The 19323-nt window shown below is 40.2% G+C and overlaps 1 protein-coding gene across 1 annotated transcript; it reads right to left on the reverse strand.

Annotated features, from left to right (window-relative positions):
- Positions 1 to 10490: 10490 nt before the first annotated feature.
- On the reverse strand, positions 10491 to 11473 carry LOC138287096 (olfactory receptor 5AP2-like). The gene has a single exon (XM_069227458.1). It carries the CDS (start codon positions 11445 to 11447, stop codon positions 10491 to 10493), a length of 957 nt encoding a protein of 318 aa, XP_069083559.1. The 5' UTR covers positions 11448 to 11473.
- Positions 11474 to 19323: the final 7850 nt, after the last annotated feature.

The following is a 19323-nucleotide window of genomic DNA, read 5'->3' on the forward strand; positions in this document are numbered from 1 at the left end:
CATTTTGAGGAATCGGTTTTCAGAGTTCAATAGCAGGTTGCACATAGGACCAGCATAGTAGCCCTCTGGAGTTAAATAAATCCTCTCTCAAGTGAAAAATCAAGGATTCTATACACAGATTTTCTCTAGAAATGTGGACATTTCATAGTCGTCGTCCCCATCAAATATCAGTCTCAGTGACAAAAATGGCATTTACGTATAATAAGGAGAAATATACTGCATGGAATCTACTCTTCAGAATACATATTTTGAGGCTTTCTCATTTTATTGGTGAATATGAGGAATGGAGAATATTGCTATATTATATTCTGGTATGTGTATTTATATAATGCTTACTATCCCTAGCTTGCTACTCCGCGAGAGCTTCACATTAGTGATAAGTCAAGCATCATGTTTGTAGTTAAACGTATTTCATTTAGCTTCATGCAATGTGAAATATTCTTTTCATGCAGTTTAGTGTGAGATGCAGGATTCATATAAGGTAATGGTTCATGTACATGAGACAATGAGAAGTTTCACTCTCCTAAGAACATTGTCATGCATATAGACAATAGATTGTCATGCTACTTAAAGTCATGTATAATGATTATAAATTGTCATGCCATTTGTGCAATAGTTTTTGGGATACAGTCATTATACAAAGTATACAAGGTGTAGTTAGAGTCTGGTGAGTATAGACATTTAAAGCTATTTGATTGGACAGAAAAAATCTGATTTAGAGAGAAAACAGTCATGCATGTTTGTAGTTCATTCATTTTGTTTTGTGCTGTAGTGTTCTCATTCGTTGTTTTATTTATGTGGATCTTTCTATACTCCTGGAAATGCCTAAAGTGCCATCATGGGTAGCGTGGGTGCATTATTGATGTAGCACTTTCCGTAAGGACGTAAGGAGCTGCAGTTTCCATTGGGCTTAGCTTGCCTTTTGGAGTGCATGTGAGAGTGTTGCTTGTGCTTGCTCTGTGTGGAACATTATGATGGGGTGCAGGTGGTTTGGTGACATGTCTGGTGAACAAAATGATGAATGCCAGTGCATTGTTGAATTAAATCAGCATAGAGTACTGTATAGTTTATGCAGGATTGACAGAGAGGAATCTGCTGGAGGAACCAAGGAGTTGTCGAATATATGAAGTCGACAAAGGAGCAATAGAATAGAAACAGGGAAGCAGCACATGAAAGCCCTGGTAATCTATTAGGAAGTACTACATGGAGTCTAGCTAATTGCAGAGAAGCAACACAATGGTGGCAAAGTTAAAACAGCGAAGAAATAATGTGTGATGTTCACGCAGGATTAAGTATGACTGGGTTATTCAAAAGTTAGAAATGAGGAAGATAACCTAGGTTGTACCTGGCCAAAGATGCCCTGATGGGGCACATGCCACAGAAAGATGCCCTTAACTTTCCATCTTTTACCTGAAAATCTGGGCTGCAAACTCATGAAGGAAACAATTAATAAGACAGCGGAAAAGTAGGAGTGGATGTAAAAAAAGAAAGGTAACATAAAAAGAGAGGGAGTGGCTGGGAAAGACAGATAAAAGAACACGTAAAAAATACTACATGTAGGAATCTTGACAAATTGCTGTGGACTGTTTACTCCTGAATGTCTTTAAAATGTTGGTTCTTCCAAGAAGAGGTGCAGCTTGTCTTTTCAATAACAGAGCTTATCCCCCAAGGCCATTCTATGCCCTAAAAGTCCAAACAGTGGGTAACCACAAAACGTCACCCTTTACCTTGAATGCACTTAACCACAGTGAAGGTAGGCCGCGGAATGCTCTGTGGAATTTTAAGTAAAATCATTCATGTACCAATAAAAAACGTTCACAATAAGAATATACTTCTTTATGATCCATTAAGTAGTGTTCCTCAAGGATCAGGCATCAAATGATCTGGTCATAACTAATGATAATTGGTGATAAATCAAACACAATCCAAGTTTGATGTAAGGATGATGATATTATATTGGGCAACATCCAATAGCAAACTAAACTATATTTATTTCTCTTGTTCGTTGATATAGGTGAACATTTATTATTCAAGGAAAATGTGCCATCATAAATCACAATGCGTAATAAACCTTAAAACAAATAAAATGTTTGACTTTGGCATTTTCTATCAGAAAATGACAGACAAATTTGCTTAAAGGCAGTTGAAAATTTATGACGTGTACAGCCGTTCCAGAGAGTTCTTGTCGTAATGGCTGGAAATGTAAATGCAAAATTAAAAATCAGAGGTGATTAAAAATGTTGAGCATTACGTTATAGGAGGAAACCATTCAGAAGTCTGTAGGACGTGCCACACAATAAGTAAAACCGATCTGGCTGGCGGATGTGTGTGGAGCATGTCAAAAACGTTGCTTCAGCCTCACTGCAGATTTAACTGATATGTGAATGAATCTGCCCTTTCTTTAGAAGCATATCAAAGTTGCTTATGACTTTCTTTTTCAGAGTAATCATGACTTCTCCCATTCCCCTGGAGGCCTGTCTTCCATCAATCACTATGTTATGGTCTGTGAGGTTATGTTATGTTTTGTGTATTTATAAAGCACACTACCACCCACAAGGGTATCCTGGAAATGATTAGTCTCCTGTCTTATAATTCATTTTTTGCTTTGGGAATGATGCACTAAACAGACAATTTTAGCACACCATTTTTTATATTCTCTGGTAGTGGTAGTGTGAAATCAAAATATTTTGTGTGTGAGGGTTCCAATAATATGCGGCATTTCCAGCACAATTGCTCTAAGAAGTTGACAATAATGTTGTAGGTTTAAAGACATTTATAATGTGACACACATTAAATGCTTTCATGAAACTCCAGATTTGCCAAGCACGCCTGAGCTTTGCAATTGGTGCTCCACCCAGGTAATATTTGAAAACTTGATTATGTCCTCTATAGACATTGGGCTGTGGGTAGTGGACACAGTAGAAATATTGGTACACAAAGAGTGAATTCATATTTGATTTGATGAGCACCACAAGCTCTATCTACAGTTTTTTGTTAGTATCATTAAAATGTGGCATGCCTTCAGTCCTTGAGGACCATTTTCAATGCAACTGTTTAGTCATTAAACTCAAACATAGTAACACATAAAGCAATGAAGACTTAGAAGAATAGAGCACGGTTAACTACATGCATTTCTTGCATGAAGCAATGGAAGACACGTTAAAACATACTTTATGACCTCTTGCATGATAATAGAGCTTGACCAATGCAACATATCTTGTATGTCTGACTGGTATTGGGAATCAAGTTGAACTATCTGTGTTCTGTCTGACAGTGGCACCTCGATCATTTATAAATTATGTTTTGTGGTCCCATATGATTTGTTGTTTTATTCTGCGAGGACATAAATAAGTCAGTCATCTCTATAAACCTGCTACTTGGAGCCCCTGAGAATTTCCTCTAATGGAGTTTTTTAGTATCTTTTACACTCCAGAAATGTCTCAAGTGTGTTGCAAATGTTTATGCTTTTATATTTTTGAGCAGCATCAATAATGTGTAGACTAATACAGTGCTGTTGCTTTTGAAACAACCTCTTTATGCTATGTAGAAGTGTGTTGTTTATGATATGTGTTAACTAGACTAGAGATATAAATTATAAATACATTTCCAAGATGAAAGTCACCCCTGCCGTCCAGGTCCCCCATCTGCCCAAGTCAGCAAACCTGAAAAGGAAGCACACATCGCTGGAGCAGCAGAGAGGAGAATGTCCTTGGCAGGATGAAGTGCTGGAGGCCGGGGCTACTCAGAGCCTAAAGATTCTTTGAACCAGGATTCAACAAACCTTGTTTGCTACAAAAGCCGGGGTGCACAGAGATGCTGTCCTGCAAGGACAGACAAGTGCTCATCATCTCCCAAGTTAGACAGCAGGAAGAGAAGACCAAGTGGACCGCTCCAGACTGCCACCTGTGGTGCAGAATTCAAGAGGTTGCAGAGAAGAGCAGATCCACTCAGTCTGTCGTCGTTGCTGTAGTTGCCTCCAGGTGCAGGGTAGTGACTCCTTCACTCCAAGGGAGATTCCTTGTAGTTTCCTAGTGCAGCTGAAGTCTTGCCAACCCCAGAGAATGCACAGCCGGGGAAATGTTGCAGTTGCATCAAAAGTGTATCTTTTGTGTGTTTGAGAAGGGGGTTGCATGGTACATGCACTGTGTGTATGACTAAGTCAGAGTAATTGAGCCGGTTAAATCCATTTTGAATGCTCATAATTTTGTGCACAAGATGGAGTTGATGTTTTTTTCACGGACAGTGGAAGTGTATTGCTGATATTCCTGAAGCTGGAGCTATGGAAACAAACTCACCCTGGACAAGAGGTAGTTATGATTTGAAGTCTACATGCATGGCATCAAGCTTGAAATGACTGTATAAGATCATGATATGATAGGCCATGATTCATGATTCTGAAGGTTTACTGTAAAAACTCATGAATGGGTGCCTGAGGATGCTGGAATGGGGCAGAGACTTTCATGCACTGGCACTAAAATACTTGCTGTCTTCGAGGCTCTGTTCATCCTGGCTTCATTAAAAAAACACCTGCATAAGCCTTAATGCATGTCTTACCATTTCTGAAACCATGCCTTTTGTGGTAGTGAGAGCCTCACGGGTGTGCCTCCCACATGTTAATCTCTAAGAAGAGGTTTTGTGACAACCTTGCCTCCTGCTATATCGAGATTAGGGAAAACTATGAGGATAAGAAAACCCCAATTTCTACAGTTTGAGTGCCACCTTCTCCACATTTAAGAAATACTCCCACTGAGATCACAAATTTGTATTTGAGGACCCTTCATGATATACACTCTACTTGGTGTCAGTGAAAAACTCTCTCTCAAGCAGCTATACTACAAACGTTGGCAAATATCCAGTCCTGAGTACTTTTATCAACTCTGGCTGGTGACTTCATGCCAGACTTGAAAATATGCAGTTACACATCTTGAACAAACCTACATTAAGGGGACATGAAATACTACAGACCTTTCCCCCTATTTCCAAACTTTCCTACAGTTATGGAATATCATTTAGTCAGTGGCTTTCTGGCAACACTGAAATTCTAGGGCTTTAAAATGTATGCAAACTGGTGTTTAGCCAAGGAATAGCGCAGAGGAAGTTATTCTGGCATCTTGTGGTGAGCTGAGATGCACAAGACAGTAGTCTTCACTGACTTGATGCTGGACATCTCTGCAGCTATCAACAAACCATCCCATCTTGCTTGACCATCTACAGGAGCTCTATGGATTGTCTCTAATGGTACTCCTTTATTTTAGATCAAACAAAATGTCTTTGGTGTGCAGGGTTTCACTTTTCTGTTTAAACAGTATGTTCACCCACTGGGCAAGCTGACTAGGAGATTGATTTCAAGGCACTCTCATATTTCAGGGGCATGCAACTGCTAGCTAAATGTGAACATCTTTCCTCAGATAGTGTTGTGCATCTCGGATACTGCCTAATAGCAGTTCAATATTGGATTCTGAAGAACTGGACATTCAGAAATTTAAAAAATTTAAGCAGCCTGTAAACACCTAGCATTGTATAAGGAGCTTTCAAAAGGCCATCAAGTCCCTTCTTAGCCCTCCCAGGCCACTGATGCTGAAGAGTCATTTTGAGTAGTCTGATTTCAGAATTTATTAACAGGGTGCATATATAGGACCAGCATAGCAGCCTCCTGGAATTGAATAAGTCTTCCCTAGGGTAATTAAAACCCAAAGATTCTATACACTTATTCTCTCAAGAAATGTAGGAATTATTAGTCATCTGCTCCACCACACATCACGCCCAGTGCAAAAAGGTATACTTACAGAAGATAAAGAGAAAAATAGTACACTGACTTCACACATGACAATGCATAGTTTTAGGCTTCCTTATCATTGGTGAAAATAAGCAAATAGTATATGTTGTGCTATGTGTATTTTTGTAATGCTTATATAATGCTAACTACCTCTGAGCATGCTATTCTGTGAATGCCTCACATTAGTCATTAGCTTTAAGTTAATTGTATTGATTCACTTGTTTTAATATAATTTGAAATATAATTTTCATGAAGAGTAGAGTATGATGTATGATGTACGATTCATATGTGATACTGATTAATGAACATGGGACAATACAAAGGTTCACTGTACTACTTGCATTTTTATGTTATGTGTATTTGTAGAATGCACTAGTCACCTATGAGGGTATCCAGGCACTTGAGCAGGTGTGTAGGTGTGTGGTCCTCACAGTTATTCGAATTGCCATATATTCAGCCTCTTGTAGAACTCAACAAGCAAGGAGGAGGCTTGGCTGTTTTGTGAGAGGTTGTTCCATGATTTAGGTGTGATGTATGAAAACACACCACCTCCTGCTCAGTTTTTGTTAATGCAGGGTGTTAGAAATTGGGTTGCTGATTGACTGGGGAATGAACCCTGGTAAAGCAACAGCCTCAATCTCTTGCAGGGAGAATCACAGAAACACACTAAGGACCTTATTTGGATTTCAGATCCAATAGGAAATGATAGAATTTATATTTCAGCGGACAGGATATCCCTCACTGTTATGACGTGAAGTCACCATTATCCAAAATCTAAATCAGGCCCTAAATTACATGTGCTTAACTTTAGGTTGCTTGGCACAAAAAGCAGTCAGACTTAACTTAGAGGCAATGTTTAAAGTGGGTATGCAGGACTCAAACAGTAATAAAGTAAAAACACAACACAAGAAAAATCCCAAACCAATTTAGAAAAATACCGTAAATTTGAATAAATTATTTCACACCAAACTGGAGTTATAATTTTTGTTATGTTTTAGTAAAAATTAGCACCTAAAAGATCTAAGCACCAACCACGGCCATCTAGTTATGTGCGAGGGGGGCAAAGTAAAAAATTGTGGCCAACTGCGACAGAGTGAGGTTCAAATACAAAAAGTGGATTGGGCACCCTCAGCACTTACCTTCTGACTTAAAAGAAATTCTGAGAAAAAGTGTCTGAGAAGGTTTAGCTCCACAGAGCAAGGCTGCAGGAGGAGTCCAAAGAGGAAGCATCATCGTTGGTTTTCTGTGCTCTGAGTTAGTCTCCGAAATTGAAGTAAAAAATCTCCAGTGGGAGGAGACAGAGGGCTATAGCCGAAGAAAGTTACACAAGGCTGGATACCTCTTTGGTGAGGGACCACAGAAAAGGATTTGCTGATGTGCAGAAGAATGTAGCAGGAGAAGCTGCAAGGTCAATCCAACCAGCAAAGCAACTCAGGTGTATAGGCAAGCCGGTTGGTCACGGTCTCCTCCTGGTTCTGACAGCAGTTTTTAGCCAAACATTTTATAATTCCCCACTTTTGAGTTGTGGCTATCTTGTCTTCTTTGGTGCCACTTCCAAGGGTCCAGAACTTGGGGGTCACCACTTGGAGGGTCAGGACTCACTCAGGCTTTGTCCAGATGCGGGTTAATAAATTTAATAAGGAACCCCAATGTTATCCTGTGGGAGGGGTAGGCCTAACAATATTGATGTCATAGAGTATTGCATAACTGATGCCCTGTGTGAGGTCATAGGCAGTGCATAGTGAGGGTGCAAGTTATAGTGCAAGTTATAGTTACTGCTGATAACTATAACTGGTGAATGTGTGTGTGTTTCCAGTTTAATATGTTGTCAATAGAAAATTAACTTTACTATAATGTTTCTTCAACCTTTGCTTTCAAAGACTGCGTTCTTAGTGGCCACGGTATTCCCAGACATGGGTCCTATGCTCACTGTGCCAGTGGATTTAAGCTAGCCTGGCTGATGAGGGGTGATACCCCAAAAGTGGTCCCAGGATGCATGTTTCCAGTCCAGGGAGGACTGGCCGGGAAGTTCAGGCTTGACTATTCCGTTGGGGAGCAGGGTCAAGACTGATTTACATATGGCTGGGTCCAAACTGGGGTGGCATGATGAGCAAAAGAACAATAGATTCAACCCAGATCTGTGACTGGGAGTGAGTGTTTGAAAAGTTTCAACACTCCATCCATCATACTTGTTGTGATGCTGTTTTCAATAATGTGTCAGTGACCCATGTCTTTTTCCAAATGAGCTTCATGCTGGGAGAGCTGAGATTCAGTTTGTTTAATTAGTAACAGTTGTTGGGTTGATAGTATTAAACTGAAAGAGGTTTTGAATAGAAGAAATTCATATTCCAATTGTAGTTTTTCAATGCCACTGGATAAAGAAATAGGGTGAGGTGTGACTACTGTTCCATTGTTCATAATGTAGAATATTAAGAAGTCGGATTGAGGAGAGAGACAATGCGCCTTAGAGTCTAGGACGATTGACAAGTTTCTCAAGAGTGATAGAGAAGTTTATTGAAGGTCAGAAAAGAGAGTCAAAATTATGGGAACGAGGTTGTCAGATTTTGAGGAGAGAGAATCGGAAACAACAGATTTGTGGGATATGTGTATGTTTTTATTCATATTTACTGTTCTCATAGTCCACACTCTACTAAAAGCGTTTTTGTTCACCTACACAACATACATGGATAAAATAAACATACAACATAATTTGCATAAATACAGAAACATCAACTTTATAAAAACTGTATGTATTGCAATCGTAATCAAGTATAAAAAGCTCCATATCTACACCCATTGGGAGGTGGCAGGAGCAGTACACATTTCAAATAGCAGAGGAGAAACAGTTGGCCTTTGAACAGAAAACACATTTACCAAATTCCTGTACACATTCCACAGTGGTCTGGAATTACAATCGCCATCTTTTGTGCCATTCCCGGAAAAAGTATATGTGGCAGCTGAAGGAGTGGAAAGGAAAAGGGGAAATGAGGCGATTCATAGGTTTCTAACAAGCATCAGAAACGGTAAAAATCCCAAATGTATCAGTTAGTTCATGTCACTTTTTTACAACATGGTTTTCTCCAGAATAATCAGCACAAAAACCTTTGACAGTATGCACACCTTCTGCGTTATTTGAATACTTATGCTTCATTCTCCTAAACATATCGCAATGCTAGTTTATCAAAGGCTTCCTATTTGATTGCTTGCTGCTTTCCACTACCTCTAATTGTCCACATGGTGGATGTTACATATCATGGTTTCTTTGCCAATTTATTGCTGAATTGTTCGGAAAGGTAGACCCTTGCCGTGCTTGTGTCTCTAATTCCTATGCCAGTCAGAACTGGGGCATTTTTCTTGCTTTTTGGTACAGGTTGAACTAGAGAGAACGCTTTAAAATCTGGGTATTTGCCAGAATGGTGCCAGAATCTTCTATATATTTGCTTTCGAGACACCCTCATGTAGCACTTTTACAATTTCAATTCATTCATTGATGAGCAGTGGTGTTCAATTAGAGAAATTTTGCTTCTCACCTTCTTTGCATTCCAACATTTTAAGTGAGCAGTGATGGTCAGTGAGAGAGTCCCTCCCTGCTTCTTACCTTCTTTTCACACATGCACCCGACTTGGCATTTTCACTTCTTGTGGACAACATCCACTTTGCTTCAGGATGGTGATTTAGATGGATGATATAACCTTTATTATAGCACTCAGCCATAGCAGTCACTGCAAGCTGTTCTATAGGGGTCCCAATCCCAACAAGTCCACAATCACGCAGTCTCCGAAAAGATAATTATAGGATCAAACACTTGCAGTGTAATAGATCTCACTCATATCAATACTAATCGCCAGTAAGTCCAGCTGTGAATATTTGACATAGTGTCATGGATTCATTCATTGCAAACCAATGTAATGCCGTTCATACATTATATTTTAAATCTAAATTACAGTTAGGGGAGATACAGATCTGGTGCAAAATAAGGAAGCAGCCTTGGACACCAGATCTGGTGTAAAATAAGGAAGCAGCCTTAGACACCTGGTAGTGACTTCCAAACTACGGCAACAGCTTACAAAAATTGTCTTAGCTGTGCGTGAAATTCTACTTTGCTTGAAATGAAATACATTAAAGAAAATACATTTTAAAGCACTCATACTCCCACAGACATCAAGATGATATGCTTCCACTATTCGAGGGCAGGGAGTTGTGGATGAAATAAGATTTGCTTTGGTTTCCGGAGAAATGAATACCTCTTTCATCACAATTGTTCAGTACATAGAGCATCTGCTTTTGAAACATCAGAGTTGTACTCTTGTTGTGGAAAGTGGCAAAACAAAATTGAATTGTATGCAGGCAGCATGATTAACTGATATTATTCAATCAAATATTGTTAAATGTTATTTGAATGAAATGAGGCACTGTGCTTACGTCTAGTTTTCTAGTTCTCAGTTTAGGTTTATAGTCACTTTCACTGAGTCTTGTAATTCAATTTCCCTTCTTCAGTCTCATTGTGACGTCTACCAGTATATGTGCTACAGTAGTTTTTGTATCGACATTCTAAGCTGCATTGTCCCTTCTTACAAAGAGAAGACTTTATGCCACAAGAAGCATGTCAACTTACATGTAGTCAATATTGTAAATAGTTACAAAGTTGTTCATGTCGGAAATCTTTATGGGTAAAGTCACAACAAAATGTATGTTCAACTTTTGACTAACTCAATCACCAAGCAAATGACTCTAACTTTGTTTTTGCCAGTTTTTTCAAGGCTCTTTTGACATCTTGGTTCCTCAGACTATAGATCAGAGGATTGAGCATTGGATTCACTACAGTGTAAAATATGGAGGTCACTTTATCCTGCATCACAGAATTACGTGAGTTTAGTCTGAGATACATGAAAAAGATGGTCCCGTAAAATAAGGACACCACAGCAATATGAGAAGCACAAGTGGAAAACGACTTTTTTCTCCCTTCTTTAGACCTAATACTTAGTATTGTGGTGATAATGAAAGTATAGGATATCAGAATAACACTGCAAGATCCTATTCCAAAAGAAAAGGAAATTACAAAAATGACCAGCTCATTACGGGAAGTGTCAGAGCAGGAGAGCTTCAGCAAGGGTGGCATGTCACAGAAAAAGTGATTGATTACATTAGATCGACAGAAAGACAAATTAAAAGTAAGCGTTGCTTGGACTGCAGCATTCAGGGCACTGCCACAATAGGCCAGAGATACCAACCACATGCATGTTCTTCGATTTATGATGATTGGGTAAAGCAGTGGGTTACAAATAGCCACATATCGATCATAGGCCATAACTGCCAATAGGAGACACTCAGAAGTGCCACACACGGAGAAGCAGAAGAGCTGAGCAACGCATTCATAGAAGGAGATGGACTTTGTATTAGAGAGGAAGCTGGCCAACATTTTTGGGGTAATCGCTGAGGAATAACATAAATCTACGCAGGAAAGATTACTGAGGAAAAAATACATTGGTGTCTGGAGGGTAGGATCAATTTTGATCAAAATGGGTATTCCAGTGTTGCCTGTCAGTGTGATAGCATACATGATAAGGAACAGCACAAAGAGTATAGCACATAGTTTTGGATCATCAGTGAGGCCCAAGAAAATGAATTCATTTACTGATGTCAGATTAGCACCTTCTGTAGACTGAAGCATTTTCAGTGTCAATAAACTGTGCTTCTTCGTTGATCTCTTGCTCAGAAGGGGGAGGAGCATCTTAGTAATACAGATGTCTTTGGTTTCACATACCGCACATCCAATGTGAAGCAGAGTCATTGGTTCACACACCAGCAATTCTACAAAAAAGGATATTAGAATTAAAATGAGAAAATATCATATGATGATCAAGTATTTTAAAATCATCCCTGGGGTGCCATATGTCGTATTTTCAAGAGCGACAGTGTTAGTAACTGCATTACAACACAGTCCATTAGATTTTGCCCTGAACAATTAAATAAATAGTGTGATCTCTCATAAGACAAGTATGATGCTATCCTCTATCAAACCATCTCACCTCAGTAACATTTAAGAAAAATCTGGCCTCTTCCCCCTCCTTGACCCCTGTGCATAATTTACAGTCATTCTACACTCTTATAATCCTAGAAATCAGAATAGGGTGGAAAGTGACTTTGCTCAAATGGATCACCTCATATCTAGACATCTGCTCTCAAAAAGTGGTCAACTCTACCTCCACAAACAAACGTCATCCAGAAGGAGTACCCCTAGGCTCTATCTTCTCTCCCACCCTTTTCAACTTCTACCTGGAACCTCAGGGCACTCTCTAAACTTGTCAACATCTCATACCACTTCTCTGCAGGTGACACACAGCTGTACCAAAAAGCCACCTCAACCACGGACATAGAGGGGACCATTATGACCCTGGCGGTCCTGCTGACAGTGTGGTGGTGCAGGACCGCCAAATTATGACCATTGCAGTGAACTGTAGCGCCAGTCGGGTGGGACCTCCTGCCCGAAGGTTGACCATCTTCGGCCCGGCAGTCCACCTAACACCGCCTGCGTTATAATGAGTATTCTTACTCTGGCGGTAAGGATACTGGCGACAGGAATACTAATTCCTGTCACCACTAGAGGACTCCTCGATGTCCCCTCCCTGTAGGAGCCCCCACACCCCTGACCCCATCAGGAGCCACCCAACCCCCAAGCCCCGATCCATGTACTGACCCCCTCCCCGATCCCAGTACTGATCTCACCTCCCCCGATCCCTGTACTGTCCTCCCTCTCCCCTGATCCCCATACTGCCCCCCTTATCAACGCACGCACACATACACACATACATACATACACACAAACATCCATGCTCACTCATTCACACACACATGCACACACGGGCACAACACTCCCACCCCCCAGCATACACGCATTCACACACACACACAAACACACACCACACTCAACCCCCCCCCTCCCCTCTTGGTCGATCACCTTTCCTGGTAGTTGTCTGGGAGGAAACGGGGTCCATGGGGCCTGCTCCCCTGGCACCACCCCGTCATCACAACACCGCCACGCTGATTACAAATTTGAAATATGGCAGGCGGTGTTGTGATGACGTGGCGGTGCCAGCGGAGCAGCCTCCACTAGACTGCCAACTGCCAGTATGGCTGCTGGCAGCTCTCCGCCAAACCTATGGAAGAGTGCTGCCAGGAGTCATAATATGGTGGTCCCAAGACCGCCATCACTGGTGGTTTCCTTGCAGGCGTGACTTTGGCGGTCAACCGGAGTCATAATGAGGGAGAGAGTTCCTCACCCTGGCACTAGCAAAATTAGAATCATGACTGTCCCAACATCACCTAAAACTAAATACACAAAAAACAGCATTCTTAGTGATCTCACCCTCCCAACAGCTTTACACTAGTCCACACTCAGCTGAAAGCCAGCAATAACCTAAAATGCCAACCATAAACATCCTTGCAAAAGAAAAAGACTCCTCAAACAAGTCTTCTATGGATGCTCCCTATGTATCTGAAAGAACATTCCTCCCTTCAATCAGAAGCAATTATTTACTCAAAGTCTTCAAAGCAAAGAAAAAAAAAACTACTCATCCATCAATTTCCCCTAAATGGCCTTCCCTCAGAAACTAAGTCTCTGGATCCATCCAAACTACGGTAAAAGCTACTGCCAATACATGAAGCTTAATGAATGAATGAATATAAATACATGTTACATTCTATTGTGCAAACACAACTGAGACCCACAAACCTCATGGTTCCACAAATCCCATTGGAAAGCACCCAGCCACAAACTGGAACAGATTACACTGCAACACACCCACCAATCTGTAAAGAATGTTTAGGTCCCTAAAAACGTTGTGGCCTGTGCTCCTCCTGAAATAAATACAGCTATGTTGCTCTTGGAATAATTAGCTTGCTCTTGGAATATTAAGCAACTATACCTTGAGCTCCATGGTCATCCAATTTCAATGCTTTCACACAGATAACTTTGCCTGTATATGATTACCAAAGGAAATGGTGTATAATCTCTGCTGTACTTGTAAAGCACTAAAGCAGGGCAATAGGCTGTGCTAGATAAATCCATCAAATAAATACACAGAAAAATGAGACTTTGAGTTATTCGTGAGATAGGCTTTCCCAGTGATAGACTACTGGACCTATATGCACTGTCACTGAATAAAACGGATCAGCTTGTAGTACCCTATCATTCTCTTTCAGTTTAATTTATTTTTAATTTGTTTATACAGTTTCACTTTGATTGTGATGTGTACATATTGACTTTGACTTAATATAGAGAGGACATGCACAAACAGGCCTATTTACCTTTTGCAAGCCTATACATTTCAGTGAATTGTCAAATGTATTGTTTGATTCATGATGTGAAATGGGTTACCACTTTTTTCAACAACGTCTTAGACTTGGGGTTGGATTTGCAAACATTTTGCGCTATGTTTACATCAAAAAAGGGATGCAAATCAGAATAAAATGTTGTTTTTTTATTTACTTTCCAGCGCAAATATAATTTTGCACTAGAAATTGCCTAAAAGTAATGCAAAACAGCAAGACTCATGTTAAGAGGGTGTTACATGTGTGGAAGATAGGTGTTCCCATGCAACCATCAATACTTTTTGAAGCAATACCCTATCTACCAAAAATCTGAGACAGGGCTTTGCATCAAAGATTAGCGCCACAGTAACACAAGGTAGTCCAAATTGCTGCCTTGTGTTGTTCAGCCCCAGAGATGTGTTACATGGATGAAGCATCGGTGTTCCCACACATCCACCCATGTATTTTGGTGCATTCCCAGATTTACCATTAGTGGTAGACCTGGGAATGTGTCAAAACCCTACACTGCCCCACAGGAGGAGTAACGAAGAGAAATATATTTATTTCACCTTGTTTTTAACTCTTTCTATGCATGATGAGTTCTACTGTACACATAGAAACAGGAAAGGTCTCTCAGGTTTTATTTTGTGCAGGAAGGTGTCCCTTTTTAGCACAAAAGTGATCCTGCCTCCAATGCAGGCACCCTTGCACCATGAAGGACAGGAATGCACTATATAATGTTAAATAAACCGCATTACTGCCTTTTCCCTTTCGTGCAGAGCAGCAAGGTTGCTTGCTACATTGTGCTGGTCCCAAAAATAACAAATACAAGCCATAATATTTTGCACTGAAAGGATACCCTTCCAGTACACAGCCTATTCTAGAATCACACACACATCCTTGCACTATGGTGCAAAGGTGTGTGCATGCCACCCAGTAGTAAAATTCTCCACTGGTGCTCTATATGTAGATACAGCACTCTCCTGCTCTCTCTTTCTAATGCAAAGCTGCGCAGAGCAGCATTTCTGGCTGTTGTGGTGCGTTGCATGAGAATTTAGTAAATCTAACCTTTGACCCTGGGAAATAAGCTAAACTAAGACTGCATTCCTTTAAAATATCAAGTATTTCAGAGTTGGATAGCCATTTGATTTACAATTCCAAATGTTTTCATGAATCAAGTACAAAATGCAACAAAATACATTTCAAATAGCAAGATTGACATGAGCCTCTGTGCAAGCAAGGACACGGGCCCCATGCGCAGATTAGATCATCATAATTTGGGCACATTGTCCCTATCACAAATGTGATAGTGGCACAGCTCTTGCTGTGTTCTTGACAGCTATACCCCCTCAAAACCTACTTATAATGCAGCACATATGGAAAGAGAAAGTAACAAAGAGAAATAAAAAATGTTCTCCACGTTACACCTCACCTGGGAAGGCATGGCATTTTTACACATTCCTAGGTTTACTAGAGTTAGTAAATCTAAGAATGTGCCAAAAACCATAGGAGGATGCTTAGCAACACTAACCATAGAGCAACACAAGGCAGTGACTTCTGTTGCCTTCAGTTCCTCCAGATTTACTATGCCACACAAGGTAGCCCTATATAGCAAAGTAAATATCACTGAAGCCCTTGCATTGCCTTAATTCGCTCTGCGTGAGACAATGGCACCACAAGGGCTTTGTCCCATAACTTTCTCTTCTAAAGACTGACAAGCAGGTTGCAGAACACAAAGTTACTCAAAGAAGTAAACTTTAAAGAAGAGTTTTGCATTTTTGTATTCCATTCTGATTTCCCATCAAGAACAGGGAAAATGAAACTGGGCAGCAAATGTTTTGAAGGAATAGAGGTAAAGATCTGTAATGACTTCTAAACATCTGTTTACATTGTCCTATTTTACACAGAACATTTCAGGGTATCATGTCTGGTACTTTTTCATACTCCACCTTTCCCAGTTATCCTTCCTTCTTAACTGCATTATTGTACATTCCTATTCCTGTCTTTTCAAGAGAGGCTAAGCTGTAATGTGTGGCATGTAGAACAATACATATGTAATGAATGAATACGGCCAGCCCACTGCCTTACAAAGAATTTAACTTTGACAAATTTATGGCTGCAAAATGAAAATATTCATGACCTCTACTTTCTGCATCTCTTCTCTTGAAACCCTACCACATTATGGGGCAGATTTATGAAAAGTGGTGATGCACCTAGTGCAGTACCACTTTTCTCGCGTTCCTTATTGCCACCCTAACGTCACCATGTGTGCACCACAATGGCGGTAGTTAAAGTGACTAGCGTCATAATGTTTTACATTACGCCGGCGCTTTGCAGGGTTAGCGTCAATAATTATGACGCTAATCCTGCAAAGCACCCAGAGGCCGATTGTAATCAATGGGATCCTGTTTTTAACGCTTGCACTTGGCAGGCTTTAAAAAGTGCCAATAAAAATGGGGCAAAAGAATCAAAAGGAACACCCCTCTTGCATACATTATGCCTAGCGCAGGCATAATGTGGAACAAGGTGTTACAAAGTGCAAGCATTGCACCACTTTGTAAATATGGCACAGCGTTTTTCGCCTTTCATCACCACATTAATGTAAATAAAATGACACTAATGTGGCATTGGAATGGAGCAAGCCCTCCATAAATGTAGGCCTTTATGCTTTTCTAATTCACATGCACCTGTCATATATATATTTTTCGAAATGTATGGAATACACATCTTGGAAAAGTACAGGACTACTGAAATCAACTTCAGTGAGAGGAAACTGACCAACCTAAAGCAACAGTTCATTTAGTAAATGTTATAAGTTAAGGCTGATCACTGGCATCTTCACTTTTACCATGCACCGCAGCTTTAGAGCATCCAACGAATGGAGAGCACCCCTGCAGACTAGAGCCAATAAATGTCTTAAAAATGCCAGGAGAGTGGCAGACAGATCTGTCCCTGGCACTAGGGTAAAGGGCACAGCACCTACCTTGTGTGGACCATCATCTGGCTGCCGAGCCTGGATCCGGTCGGTGTTTTATGGTCGATTTGGCTCTTCAGGGAATCTCTTTTAGAATTTTCTGACTCGCATGTATCTCATGGGAGAGGTGGCTAGTCTTAATTGGCAATTAACTGGATTGGCAATTCATTCACAGCACATTTGCATCTGACTGCAGTTACAACAATAAATATTGCCACATAGTTCTAGTCAAAGAAGAAGGGTGTTTAAGAGTATTTTTGCTGCATTGATGTAAGATTCTTGTGTAAAGGATATCTGGTATTTCCTCTTTCTTTTTCTTGTGTGATGTACTGGCCTATGAAGCTTTGCTGGGTAAAACAAATTGATGATCAAATTCCTTATTATATATCTCTGCATGACTAGGCCAACTTTGTCCATTTGGTCCTATGGCCCGATACATGACTCGAGTTATGTGAGATATTTGCAAGACACGTTGCACTGGAGGCCATCACATCCATTGGGATCTGTTATAAAACAATCACTAATTTCACACTTTTTCCCCAGTGCCAAGTGAAGGTCATAGAACGTAATTGCTCATGACAGTACTGTTGAAAGTGACTTTCAGTAAAGCAAAAATAGAAGACAAAGGTAATACTACTTGGATATCCCAATTTAGTCATGTTTTAGTGACTAGTTTACTGCATGATTATCTCGTACAAATAAACAGATACTAATATTTGACAGTGTAGTTGTGCGAGCTCTTGTGTAAAGACATGGGCTGTTGCCTCCTTATCATAATATTTAAAGATGAACAATTCAGCATCTCCACAGACCTTGGGTTGTATTTCAGAAAATATTGTAAATGTCAAAATATGATAAATAATAAAGCTATCCCTTATTAGTTAATATCAACCCGTCAGCAAGTGAAATGGTAACTTAACTTTAATCACATTATCAACAACGTCCCATATTTAGGATAAAAAGACTTTTGAGAAGTGATATTTTTTACCCCAGAGAATGGTTTCTGAGCTGTAAATCCAAGCCACCTTCTATTAATCTAAACACTATGCACACTATGTCACACTATGTCAAACATGTTTTGATGTCCATGTACTATACCCTGACCTTCAGAGCAGCATTGCTTGTAAATAGTTACGCTAAGATAGGAAAACACACAGGGATTTAATCAATCTTTCCATTAGAGTAGTTCACAAGGAAGGACCAGCAGCAGAAGAGACCAAACTAAACTGCATTTAATTCCATTTGTTCACATAGGTGAGAGTATATTAATCAAGTGAAACGTGTAACTAAACTCACACCGAATATGTGTGTTGGACTAGGGTCACTCTCAAATGTTTTGCCATCACCACTCCTATATTGCTGAACTTGTTCTTGTTAGCTTTAGGACTCTTGACACTATAGCTCTACTAATCCGGGGCTAAAGTGCTTGTGCACTCTTCTTTAAACGTGGTAATACTGGCTTACATTCAATTGGCATATTTAATTTACTTCTATGTCCCTAATAAAGAAGTATGCCATATACCCAGGGCTGGTAAATTAAATGCTACAAGTGGGCCTGCAGCACTTACTGTGACAGAGACATGGGAAAATACATATTTGACCAGTCATAAACCTCTTTCTTTAATACACATGTCAACCTTAGGGTAAGCCCTAAAAGACAGTAGGGAAAGGTGCAGTGGACTTAAAAAGTTGGATTTGTGCTTTTGTGTTTTAACTTTCTTAGTAGTGAAAAACTGTGTGGCCAACCTCTCACATTGGATAACATTGGGTTATCCCTTACATTTAGTAAGTGATAACTTTTGGTTGGGAGCAGGTTGTCAGGATCCCATCTGTGTCAATGTCTCCAGGTGAACCAAAGCATGCTGTCAGCTTAATTCAGGTGCCACCAGGGCACAGTCTTTTGTTAGCCAAGTATTTACATGCATGCTCTTCACTGCGATGCCCTCTGAAACATCTGTTTCAAGTCATAATTGTCCTTCTGAAGTGCACTGTTGATGTTTCTTAGGTGTGCATTTGTATGCATGCTGTTTATTACTAGAGAACGTGTTTGGGAGTAATGGAACTTCATCTCCTATGATTCCTTGCAGTTTTATAGGCCGTCAGCAAGCGTCATGTTGCGGAGAGACATAACTATAAAAGCAGACCCACCCAACTGCACAACGCTTGTTATTACTTCGATGGAGGTAGCAAGAGAGCTGCAAATTGAGGATTTAATTTCTTTCCTGAGAGCCTATCCGGAGTGGTTCTGAGTTTTCTGACTCAA

The sequence above is a fragment of the Pleurodeles waltl genome, chromosome 4_1 (genome assembly GCF_031143425.1).
Source record: "Pleurodeles waltl isolate 20211129_DDA chromosome 4_1, aPleWal1.hap1.20221129, whole genome shotgun sequence".
Lineage (NCBI taxonomy): Eukaryota > Metazoa > Chordata > Amphibia > Caudata > Salamandridae > Pleurodeles > Pleurodeles waltl.